Here is a 13337-nt window from a genome sequence, read left to right on the forward strand (position 1 = left end):
GTGTGTTACATCAGCAGACATATTAGTAATATGTCTTTTTTTTTAGTGGCTTTATTGATTTAATTTCAGTCTGTATTATTCGAATTTTGATTTTATCAGTGTGATTATCCCTGGTTCAAATTTGTGCAATCTTTTAAAATATAGATGTGAGATGGTTTCTTACAGGTGTTTTCCACATGCTTGTGATGACTCCATGGTTTATCCAGGGACTATTATTTCTTTTTATCCGCCATCTTGTATTTTTTAAAGACATCTGTTTGTGTTGTTTATAATATATTAGACTGTAGAGTGTATTTATCATGAGTTGATGCTCTTGATGATCAGCCTGCTCCCTGAAAGACATCCAGGGCAGTGAATGCAAATCAATTTCAGTCCTTGATATTTCAAACCCTTTTAAACACTGATTGGACTTTGGTAAGTTAGTAAACCTAAGACCTTGAGATTGAGATCATTTCACACTGACGGAGAACACAGGAGGCAACACGACCTCTTGTTCCCTGGTGAAGTCCATTTTGATTTTGCTTTTTAGCACACAGTGCAGAACAGCCTGATCTGGTTAGTAATCTGAATCCAAAAATGTCTGTACCCTGGTCATGTACGTTCGAAATTTTATTCATTTGATAGACGCTTTTATCCAAAGAGACTTCCAGTTGAGCTGTGCGGATGAAGGTTAAGGGTCTTCCTCAAGGGCTTAATAGTGGCAGCTTGACAGTGCTGAGATTTCTCACAATCCCCTGCGCAGTAGTCCAAAACCTTCACCACTGAACCATCACTCTGGGTAAGAATTCACAAATTACTTTTCTTTGCTATAACACACAAACGTATAAGTTTTTATATTAAAATTTAAACCAAGCTGCCTTAAAGGTGGGGTCTCTGTTGTTTGAAAGCCAATGTTGACATTTGAAATCACCAAAACAAACACGCCCCTAACCCAAATGGGTCCCACCCCTGTTTTGATAGCTCCGCCCCACACATACACTAGACAAGTATTATGGCGGAACCTGTTGGGGCAGCTGACCGAGGGTATATTTTTACTCAATGAGTAACACTATGGTAATACAAATGTGTTTTTGGAGTACTGTGAAACCGTGAAAGGTTTATCTCCGTTTCACGCGGAAGACGTTCAGTTCTCTCCAGCGCTGGAAAGCTGATCCTATATTAACACGGTCCTACTTCTTGCCTTATTGTAAGACTTTCTTCGCTTTCTTTCTTTGTTTTTATCCTCCATGTCAATGTTAAAACCGATTTCTGCTAATGTCACACATGCGCACTCTCCGCTCATATTGACAAGACACGCCCCTTTCTGCTCATTGGCTACACGTTAGTTTTGTTTTTGTTTTGTTTGTTGTCCCAACGCAGTTTTCTGAAGCATTTCTCAAACAACGGAGACCCCACCTTTAATGCTACTTAAAATAAAGTTTAAAATGTTTGGTTGAAGTTATTGCTGTTCAATGAAGCTACACCAGTTACTGAAAGCAAGTTCCACATAGTTCTTTTTCCCAAAAGGATAATAATAAATGTATAAATAAAAATAAATAAATGTAAAAAAGGCTAATGTTTCCACATCATTTGTGTGTTCGCTTTGTCTATTTTTATGACAAAAAATGATTTTAATGTTTGAGCAGCACTATACGTCTACACAACGAATCGGACGCCATTAGGGTTCTGATGTAACTATGATGCGGTCGTACGCGGAACGCAGTTAAAAATGTAAAGCCGAGCTTAATATCAGGAAAATAAAGCATAAAGTCAATGCAGATTTAAACAAATAGTACAGTAGGTGCTGCAGTTTTCTCCACTACACTGAGCTAATGGAGTACTTGGGTGTGTTATTTAGTGCATTAGTAGGATGTGGTTTTGGATGGAACACACTAGAACGTATTTGCATAAATTTTTTTGCCCATTTTCTCAGCTCTGTGAGTCTGAAGTAGGATATGGCTTTGGATTGTGGCTCTTGTGGTGTTTAAGCAGTGGTGTAGCTTGACTTTTTTGGGGGCTGAAGTGCAGATTAAGAGCTGGCATGGCTCTCACACTGGCTCCTGGCCTATGCCACTGTCTCTCTGTCGAGACCCAACAGAGTGAAAATCCTCATTCACTTCTTTTAAATCACATCCACTTGTCTATATACTAAAAAGCAAAATCTTTTTTTTTTCCCTTTTTTTTCTTCTTTCAATTAAAGCTCACTCTCTCACTTCTTACCTGCTTTTTCTCTTTCCATGGTATTGGGAGTGCAGCATTTTGTCAGCTCCTCCTCCATCTGCTGACTAGTTACCCCCAACCCTCATGGTTCACTGGTCACATTCACCGCCTAGAGAATGAACGAGACGACAAGACGCATCCCCTTGATACAATGATACAAACTGAAGCATATACCAATCAGCCATAACATTAAAACCACCTGCTGAATATTTTGTAGGTCTCACTTGGGCCGCATCAAGGCATGGACTCCACAAGACCTCTGAATGTGTGATGTGGTATCTGGCACCAAGACCTTGGTCAGGCAGTAAATCCTTTAGGGTTAGAGATGGAGCCTCTGCGGATTGAACTTATTAGTTCAGCTTATCCCACAGATGCTCGATTGATCTTGGGAAACTGAAGGCAACGTGAACACCTTTGTCATGTTCCTCAAACCATTCTTGAACTATTTTTGAAGTGTGGTGGTGTGAAGTGTGGATTATCCTGCTGAAAGAGGCCACTGCCATTACATTTACTGCATTTAGCAGACACTCTTATCCAGAGTGACTTACATTTTTATTTCAGTTTATACATCTGAGCAATTGAGGGTTAAGGGCCTTGCTCAGGGTGGACCTGGGATTCAAACCAATGACCTTCTGATCAGTAGTCGAACACCTTAACCACCGAGCTACCACATCCCACGTAGCTCAGAGAAGATATTAGAGAGGAATGTTGTCAAGATGGGGTACAGTTATATATAATAATGTTTAAGAAGGTGGTACATTCTCTCATAGCCAGCATTAACCTTTTTCAGCAAATTGTGAATTCCTTTGCACCATTTTGGTAGCTACCAAACACTACTAGGATCACTTCACAATACCTTCTGTTCTGGAGATGGTCTTCCACTGCCAAAGTCACTCAGATCCTTACACTTGCCCACTTTTTTCTGCTTCCAACACCTCACTCTTGAGAAAGTGACTGTTCATTGAATATATCCCACCCCTTGACAAGTGCCACAGTAATATATTAATCCATGTTATTCACTTCACCTGTCACTGCTTTTAATGTTGTGGCTGATTGGTGTTTGCTGTTTGCTGTTGTTGCTGTAGGTCGAGCACCTTTCTCTGCCTTGCATGGAAGCCACACATATGGTCCTAACCACATCTCATCTTCCAGAGCTTCACTACAATGGTGCAACAGATGGCAATGTTTTCCTGGGGAGTGGCAACTGCATCCTGAAGCATCGGTGCCAAAAACCACCAACAAGAAAATCCTAGCAGAGTTACTAACGCCTTAAATTAGATAACATGTCTTTCTTGAAACGATTCTCATCTGCAGATTTGGATTTAAAAGCAATCAGTCGAGTACATAAGAATATGTTATGTGTTTATGTGGATGATTTACAGAATTCTATAGGTATGCAGGTCATTCTCGCAGGGTTAATAAAACAATTTTGCAATTAAGTAAGAGGTGAGCAAATAAAAAGTAATCACTGTACTCTATCACAACCCACGCAGCCTAAATGGTGTTTTTATTTCTAAACTAAGCATTTGGTCATTACCCCAGTGGTCAAAGTAGGAGCCAGATGAGAGCTTTACTCACTGATTGGATCTAAACACTTTAGGTACTTAACATGGGCTTTGTTGATTGGATTGGTCTTCTCCTCATGTTTGGCTTTAAGTAGATTTCCTGATCTTGCTAATCTCCCTCTGCTCCAGAAGAGCCTTGTTCTCTTGCTAGAACAGAAATGAGCTAGCTTTGCCTGTTTGTACTGTATGTCCTTCCTTTAGTCACTATCTCTCTCTTTTGCTCTTGCTCCTTGACTTACATTGTGATTGTCCAACCCACTTTTGGACACTGAAAGACAAAGGTGCATCTCAGTCAGTCGTAAGGAACAGGTCATAAACACACGTTGTAATCGTTGCCTGTGTGTTGGCTGTTGTGCGCACATCACCGGGCTTCATAGATACATACGGCTAAGTGACGTGACATACAGCTAAGTACGGTGACCCATACTCAGAATTCGTTCTCTGCATTTAACCCATCCAAAGTGTGCACACACACAGCAGTGAACACACACACACAGCAGTGAACACACACACACAGCAGTGAACACACACCCGGAGCAGTGGGCAGCCATTTATGCTGTGTCGCCTGGGGAGCAGTTGGTGCCTTGCTCAAGGGCACCTCAGTCGTGGCCGGTCCGAGACTCGAACCCACAACCTTAGGGATAGGAGTCAAACTCTCTAAACATTAGGCCACAACTTCCCCCAGATGTTATTATACACAGATATTATTACACCAGCACATGATAAACTCCCCGACTTCTCCTCAGGTGCTGATGGAGCCGCGGTAATACGCTGGCAAAATCACTAAACGTTTGTCAGCTCTTTGTCTCACATGCTTCTTCAGCACAGTGAGAACAGAGAGAACATGTACAGGAACACAGAGACTGCAGTACAGGATCACCTCATGTGTACATATAAGATTCAGTCATTAGGACGTTATCCTGAATAAATGTGTGGCAGCCTGGGAAAAGCTTCTCCTTCTGTAGGCTATGTAGTTCTGTAAACTAGATGGTTTTCCTAAACGGAAATATATTTGCCCTGTTCATTAAAAGTCCTAGTCATTTTAATTACTTATTGTAAAATAGCCTTACTGCAAAATTATAAAGAAATCCGTTTACAACAGAAAATAATTTTTCACTTAATAGCATCGTCCACATCTTTCTGTTTCAATAAACACAAGCCTCACTGTCACAGCGACCTCAGTTCTATTCGCTAAATTTATTCTAGTTTATGATTTTTAATGATGTATGTAAGACGATGTTGACGATCACAGATCTTCTGGCAGTCGGAATCTGATTACAAACAAAAATGGTGGCAAAACGTCCATTTTGCCACAGCACAAGATTATCCACGAATGATCGATTTGCGGCCTTTATTTTATAAGGGATAAAAAAAGTTTGGGTAGACTGACTAGTACATATTTAACATCACAATTGAGGCTGCCAGCAAGCAGTTACTGAGTGCATAGCTGATGTTATTACAAACTACTTAATCCTGAAATTTGGCTTTTATAGGCTATTGATTCTAGGTGATTAAATTCTTTATTCTGAGGTCAAACCGTGAACCCCAAACAAGGAACAAAAAAATCAATATCACACAAGCCTATTTGCTGTTTTGTACGTTAAACTGGCTCCTTAGCCTCTGTGTCCTCTGTAGGCAGATAGCAGACGAAATGTCAGAAGAAATTCTAATGAAAAACATTGTTTTATTCGTTAAAAAAAATGTCATATTTGGCAACACTTAAGACATGGACCGAAATCTCAGCTTTGGCACACAGCTAATTGGTCCCACGGGCCATCACATATTATTAAGCAAGTGGTGCATTAGGAAGAACACAACATGTTCTTTACTGTTGGACCTTTCAGGGAGACTCTGACTCTGAATCAACAAGATAATGTGTAGTGTATCGAGAGTTCTTGAAGGGCAGCAGCATAAAGCTTGTCCTTCGCAGATCCGAGACCCATGTGGGATTGCATGGTTTGAGAAGTCCGGATGGCAGATTTAAAAGTGACTCTCAGAGGAACTGGTAGATATGAAGTTCCTGCCACTCTGCTAAAATTTAGTTTGCAGTTGGGAAACAGCGGAGAGTTTCTGACAAGGGCACTACTTGTCTTGCTTGCCTGAAGCATTGACATTTCTTTCTCTTTCCTCTTGTGAAGTGATTCTGAAATTTACAGCAAAGCGACAGGCTTTAGACATAACTGAGAAATGTTGTTGACCACCAAGTTATTTGATACAGCAAATTAAAGAAGCACACTGGCTGTGTTACAAATCAACAGAGTGAAGAAGCTCCACCGACTTTACGACTGAGCATTTGAGGGTCAAGGGCCTTGCTCAAGGGACTTGCAGTGACAGCTTGCTGGTCCTGGGATTCGACCTCAAAACTCTCTGAGCAGTAGTCCAATGCCGCAACCACTATAACAACCTGTTATGTCACAAAATCCCTTAATAAAGCTGGTTTCCTGATATAAACACCTATAAGCCAAAACATTATGTCGATGTGTTGAATACGGGAGAAACCTTGTGACATTGTCAAGGGTTGTTATGGACATCTGACTTGATTGGAGCATCTCTGAAACGGAAAAGCTTCTGGGATGCTGGTCAGCAGTGAGAAGTATCCACTTCAGTTTTTTAAGGAAGGACAAAACCATAAATCAGCAACAAGGGTTTGGGTGCCAAAGGCTCATGGATGTGTGAGGGTGGTGAGGTATGTATATCTGGATTTAACCAGCAGAAGAGCTACTGTCGCATCAGTCGCAAACCATTTTAGTAATGGTTCCGGGAGGAATGTGTACAGTACAATGCACCCTGCTGTGTTTGTGGTGCTGTGTGACTGCAGAAAGGTCAGCGTGCTCATGCCAGCTTCTGTCTACCATTGAAACTGCATACAATGGACACACAGGCATAAGAAGTGGAACAATAGAGCAATAAAAGAAGTGCTGTTTGTGCTGTTTACTCTGGGAAGTGAAGTATTTACATATACAAGTCGGTGATAGATGTTATACTGACATATTGCATAAAATATAGAGTTTACTAAATTAAACAATAAAGAAATAATATTCAGCAAACTATGTCGGTAAAAGATCTTATATCACATACATATAAAAAAAATGTAATTGTTGGTAAATTGCTGTGGTATAAAATGATTACTATGAACACTATGGAGCAAGCTGTTCTAGATAGTAATGCATCACTCCAGTGTGGATTATTCTTCTATACTGATGTTTGAATCTTTACATATTTATACTTCAATTCAAAGCAATAGCCCCCTTATGTGCACTTTTCGGTTAAAGGTGGGGTCTCCGTTGTTTGAAAGCCAATGTTGACATATAAAATCACCAAAACAAACACGCCCCTAACCCAAATGGATCCCACCCCTGTATTGATGGCTCCGCCCACACATACATGCGTAACCCAGGCAACTAATGGAAAGAAATGTCTTTATCATAGCTGAAGGGAAGAACAATACGACTGCAGATAAACAAACAAGCAAAAATGACACACAAGCATAATCATGTAAAGGACAAAGGCATATATTAGTTCTATGAAACAAAGCAAAACCAACGTTACTCACCTATCGAGAAGGAAAAAAGCGCCTCGGCGTCTTAAGTAAAGTTGGTCACATATTCACAGATTGGAGTTTCCCGAGTCAATAACTCCTGAGCTAAACACTGTTACTACACAAAACACGGTTGTAGCTGCGTCTCTACATTACTACGATGGAAAAGAGGTGTTATTTGTGTAGTAACAGCGTTTAGCTCAGGAGTTATTGACTCGGGAAACTCCAATCTGTGAATATGTGACCAACTTCCTGCTCATTCAGTTCTCTCCAGCGCTGGAAAGCTGATCCTATATTAACACGTCCTACTTCTTGCCTTATCGTAAGCCTTTCTTCGCTTTCTTTCTTTGTTTTTATCCCCCATGTCAATGTTAAAACCGCTTTCTGCTAATGTCACACATGCGCACTGAACACTCTCTCCGCCCATATTGACAAGACACGCCCCTTTCTGCTCATTGGCTACACGTTTGTTTTGATTTTTGTTTTGTTTGTCGACCCGGCTCAGTTTTCTGAAGCATTTCTTAAACAACGGAGACCCCACCTTTAATGTGCTGCGTGTAGTTTAACTTCTTCCCTCAGCATTTTATTTGCACATCTACACTAAATTGTGCTTATTTATTACATGCTCATGATGTGATAACCTTTTTTTTTTTTTTTTTTTTTTTTTGCATATTGTCAACACCTTTAAGATTGACTGTACTCATTTCTCCTCCTTCTATAGCCCTTTCCTCTTTGGCTTTTTTTTTTTTCTAAAGCTGCTAATTAAATGTGGCCAGATCCAATCAGCTTTTGTGGAAGGATCACTTCAGACGAGCCTTTTGAACGATGGCGACGGAGCACAGTAGAGCTGAACGCTGGATTTATTGCAGGAAGGAGGAAACAGCCTGTAATTGGGTTGGTGGCTGCCACATCTCATAAAAAGTAGACACAACAGTTTATTTGTCCCATCCACCATCTTTTCTTGTCAGGTTTGTAAAAAAAAATGACCATTATGACACTCTCTATAGGCTGGAGGGGAATCAATGACATAACTTAAAGATTTATAAACATTGGATTGCGAGAGAAATAGTTGACCTAAAAAGAAGCCTATCAGCAAAAGCTGATTTATCTCACTCCAGAGAGCAAAAGAAAACACACACACACACACACACACACACAAATCTCTAGATGTCTCCTGCATGCTGCCACGGTTGCCCTGCCACTGCTTATTTAATGATTTTGGAACAGAGAAAGCTCAAACAATCCGTCTTTGCTCAAGCAACTTCATTAAGCAGTTGTTTTGGGTTTTTTTTTTTCAACTCAAACTGTTCTTGTGTGTTTGTTTGTGTGAGTGTGTCACGCACTTTCATCCGCTGTATTCAGATCAATAGCTCTGTGATGTTTGGATGGGTTTCAGTCAACATTGTTGTGTTTGACTGGTGCCTGACACAGAGGTGTTTTGTTTCATTTTGATTCAGGATGGTGGATTGTGCAGTGCTCGAACATGCACTCATCTCCCCTGAGTGTCAGTCTCTCACATAATGAAGAGCTTCTGTATGTTTGATCATTTATCAGAGCTGAAAAGTGGCCCATACCTGCTCCTAAAGCTGTCCATCATTAGAGTCTTCTCATTTATTGGGCCTGTGGCTCAGCATGTATTCTTCCTTATATATCGCTCCACGAGTGATTTAAATGTGTTATGAGTCGAGTCTTGATTGCGGCCCTGCTAGGAAATAATGGGTCATAGCATCCGAGCTTGTCTGCAACCTGTCTTCTCTATGAATATTTAACGGCTTAGACACCTTGATAATGAGAACATGAGAAGCCCAACAGTACCCTGGCTGATAGAGGGGAAATTTGAAGCGTGTTTTAAGTTTACTGATTGGATCAGCAGTTTATGAAACCTTGATTCGAACTCAGCGTCTCTCATTAGTCTCTAAAATTGAAATGTTTGAAATGTGGGTTTCCTCTGGGTTCTCTGGGGTCTTTCCTACCAAACACGATTAGGATTGGCTATGTTACAGTGCCACAATCTGTGAATCTGTAGAGTCAAGAAGCTTTCATTGTCATTTCAACCGGCTGATGCAGTACATAGTGAAATGAGACAACGTTTCTCCAGGACCATCGTGCTACATAGGACAAAGACAGAGCGACATAGAACAACATAGAGCTAAGGACTTAAAGTAAGTTGTCCTAAGCACATAAAGGGCATCTGTGCAAGACAAAAGACAAGACAAAACAGTGCGGATCAGTGTGCAGGCTGTATATTATACTGTACATTGTGCAAAAATATAGGAATCTGACCAAGAGGGTTCTATTCAACATATATGCACTTATGTAATAGCAGGAGTTTGAGGTATTGAAATGTGGTGTGCAAAAAGGAATTGACTGAATGTGCAAGACAGCATGTGCAAAGGTAGCAAAAACTGTGTGTAAACAGTTTAATATGGGTGGTGCTGTAGACATGGATGTATATTAGATCAGTGTGTGTTTGCTGCAGATCAGTGCAGCCCACACAGGTGTGTGTGTGTGTGTGTGTGTGTGTGTGTGTGTGTGTGCTCGGTACAGTTGTTGAGCTATCAAGTGCGTGCATGGTGCCCATGTAGGACCCGGTAAATGTCTGGGGTTGCTTCCTTGATCTGCCGTGACCTTCAACAGGATAAAGTGGTTACTGAAGACCTATCAGTAAATGAGTATTCATTTAAAGTATTTACAAATATACATTATAATTTGTATTTCTTGTGGCTTTTATCATCTTGTATACGTCCACAGGATTTTTCATTATAATCTTTTCACTATATGATTGTATGCTTCTATTATTCAAAATCCCCAAAGAGGATGGTTTCTCTTTTGAATCTGGTTCCTCTCAAGATTTACTTCCTCTCATGTTGCCTGAGAAGCCTCTGAATTTCAAATTAGGGAACAATTATTTTTCGATTTCTATTTTTCGATTTTATTTCAGATCGTTTCAGTCAGCACGGTTAAATAACGAGTTTTTTTTTCTAACCGTATTTGTGTTGTGTGTGCAGTGGGGCGTCTTCTGATCGAGTTCAGCTCTCTGATGAGCATGGAGAGGGTGCAGAGAGAGAACCCTAACGTGACGGAAGGGGGCAAGTACACACCGCCGGACTGTCGGCCAAAGCAAAAAGTAGCCATCATCATTCCATTTCGGCACAGAGAACACCACCTGAAATACTGGCTCCATTACCTGCACCCCATCCTACGGCGGCAGAAGATTGACTATGGAATCTACATCGTCAACCAGGTACGTGTGAGTGTGTGTCCTGATGATAATCTTAACTAACTACGGATGTGAGGAAGTATTCTTCATTTTAGGGTGTTGCAGAAAATAAATAGCGTTGTTCAAATGTTTGTCTACATCAGTTAAAGCTGTGCAAAAGGCCAAACACTATGAAAACTATGTCAGTAGAGGGTCAAAAAGCTTGTAATGGAGGAATTAAATGGCATCTCTGGTGGGATTATGTGCGGAGGCAGAATTCTAAAAGTACAATTTCAGAGCACTGTTTTTCTATATGTATGTGTAGATAAAAGATACAGATGAATCAAAGATGAAAAAATGGATGGATTCCTAGGTACAATGTGAACGGTTTAGTAGTATGAGAGATATACAGACGGCTGAATATTTATTGTACGGATTGTACAATGGATAAATGGTTTGGTTCGGCGGATTCTAAGCTAGTCGTCCTGTGTATTGAATAGTTCCGCTAACCAAAATAGGGGTGCTTGAGATACTTAAACTTCTTTATGATGGGACTTGACTTCCGCATTGTTGTAAGTTCTGCATAAACTTGGCCTATAAGTTTAAGAACAATTAAAATAATTGTTTTCAGGTTGTAGGGTCTTAAGTATGTAGGTTCCTTTTTTTGTTTGTTTGTTGTTTTTTTTTGAGTCTGTGACCAGAAGAAATATGAAGCTTACTGAATTTTTTTTACAAATTGTATAGACAGAGTTTGAAGGCATTTTATCCACCAAATACACATAATAATTTCTTGTCTGTAATCTGTGATTGCTTTTTGAAGAGCCGTCATACCCCAAATGTGAACCATCTGTGTATCTTTTTTGTTTTTTTAAATACGTTTTTTGCTTCTTTTTTTTTTTCCTGGGTTTAGAAACACAAGTAAGAAAAAAGTATCGAGCGAGAATCGGCTTTCTAACATGCAGTTTTCAGCATTCCAGAACTTTTCTACTCTGCTGTACTATGCAGAAGTCTGTTTTAAAACATGTAAGTCTTATGATTTGTGTGTGTGTGTGTGAGAGAGAGAGCGAGAGAGAGAGGGAGAGAGAGAGAGAGAGAGAGAGAGAGAGAGAGAGAGAGAGAGAGAGAGAGAGACTGGTCTGGTCTGGTCTGGTCTGGTCTTCTGTAGTTAATGAGCCGTTAGTAGTGTCCATCCAGTGTCTGCCCCGTCTTGTCCTAATAAGTCCCACTATCTCTCACTCCCACACTCTCTGACACACACATGCATAACGTAGGTGTTCTCTTCAACCACAGAGCTGCCACTGGGTGTCATTATCCATGTCACACACAGAGAAAACAGCACCTTGTGGGAATTATTAGCATTGCGCTTTCTTTCTGTTTTCCATGGCCATCATTAGGCCAGTTGAGGTCGGTACACAGAGCTGTGAGGCATAAAACAGAAGCTTCACACCACACTGCTTCTTCTTTAACTTCACAGAACTAAACAAGCTTTTTCCTATAGAAGAAAAGTCCAAACTCTTTGGTTGCTGTTGTTTTATTTGGTACCTTTTTAGTAGTTTCTCATCTCTGATCAGAAAGCACAGCAAAAAAAATGCTTAAATGCGAAGCAGCCTGGAACTCATCATCCAAAACAGCGATAAGTACAAATCAGCTCACTGCCCAGATCATATAATTAAAAATTTCAGTTTGTTTTTCTTACAGAATGTGTTCCTTCTTACAGAATGTGTCCCTTCTTACAGAATGTGTCCCTTGGCTTATTGCTATGTTTTGTGACGATAATGAAGAATCCTGTTAGGTTGACTAATTAACCACGCTTTAGAATTATACAGGAATCGTAAAGGGGAAAAAAATCACAATCATTACCAGTCTGTCCTGTGTTCAGTGTCCAGCTTTTTTTTCATCTGCACGAGTGTTTCAGAGACACTCAGTTCCTTCAAAAGCATTAGACATCCTAAATCACATTAGAGCCAAGCACTTTTCCTTCTCCAAAGGCCATGTGGTTTGAAAACAATGAGATCTGGCAGATGCAACACAACAGTCTGTCCAAAACAAGACTGTCTGTGCCATCCTTTCTCAAGCTTTCTTCGTTCCCAGGCATGAATATGGCACTGTTTTCCAGATTTGACAAATTCTGTTGGAAAGCTAATTGGAAAAATGCTAATTGAAACATGGATTTGAAGTTCCATGTCCCTTAGTAATGTGCAGAATTTGAGGCAATTCAAATTCAACAGCAGAATGTAGATTATTCATTTTTTTGTGTGCATAGCATTGTACCTGGGATGTAAAATGTAAACACACATTCATTTTCAATCTCAAAAGGGTCGAATTGTCTGTGTGGAACTTTTCCCTGTATAAATGTGGCTTTTCTTTGGGTTTCTGTTCCCTCAAACATCAAACCAGGTGTGAACGACTGGGGATGTTGCTCTGGAATGGCATCACATTCAGGGCATGTTTCCACTTCATGCTGTGTCCCGTGTATCAGCTGTAGCTTTACTGTGACCCTGACCAGGATAAAGCAGCTATGGTAATAAAGACGAATGACAGGAACGGGTGTGATTCTGCCTTATTGAAAAGTAATTTTAGTCCTCCACTTTGCGATTTTGCTTTATCACTGATGTCGAGGTAGACTTAAAAGCTGTGGGTGGGAGACATTGCATCTATCTGCTCTATTTCCTACAAAATAAGCTACTTTTGCTATCCTGCAGTGAGTCTTATACTTGGTACAAGTTTACAAACTCAGCATCTCTAATAATGGTGTTTGTGGAAGGTAGAATCTTTCCCAACATATCAAGAACCCTGTCAACTTGATGTATGAAGCAGCCAAGTGAGAAATGTCCCC

General features: G+C 40.4%; 1 protein-coding gene across 1 annotated transcript in view; it reads left to right on the plus strand.

Moving 5' to 3' along the window:
- The window catches only part of b4galt2 (UDP-Gal:betaGlcNAc beta 1,4- galactosyltransferase, polypeptide 2), a 117537-nt gene that overhangs the window by 41898 nt on the left and 62302 nt on the right, over window positions 1-13337 (plus strand). Inside the window, exon 3 of the mRNA XM_060873975.1 lies at window positions 10311-10546. Coding sequence (XP_060729958.1) covers window positions 10311-10546 — 236 coding nt within the window. The remainder of the gene's footprint in view (window positions 1-10310; window positions 10547-13337) is intronic.

The sequence above is a fragment of the Tachysurus vachellii genome, chromosome 7 (genome assembly GCF_030014155.1).
Source record: "Tachysurus vachellii isolate PV-2020 chromosome 7, HZAU_Pvac_v1, whole genome shotgun sequence".
Classification (NCBI taxonomy): domain Eukaryota; kingdom Metazoa; phylum Chordata; class Actinopteri; order Siluriformes; family Bagridae; genus Tachysurus; species Tachysurus vachellii.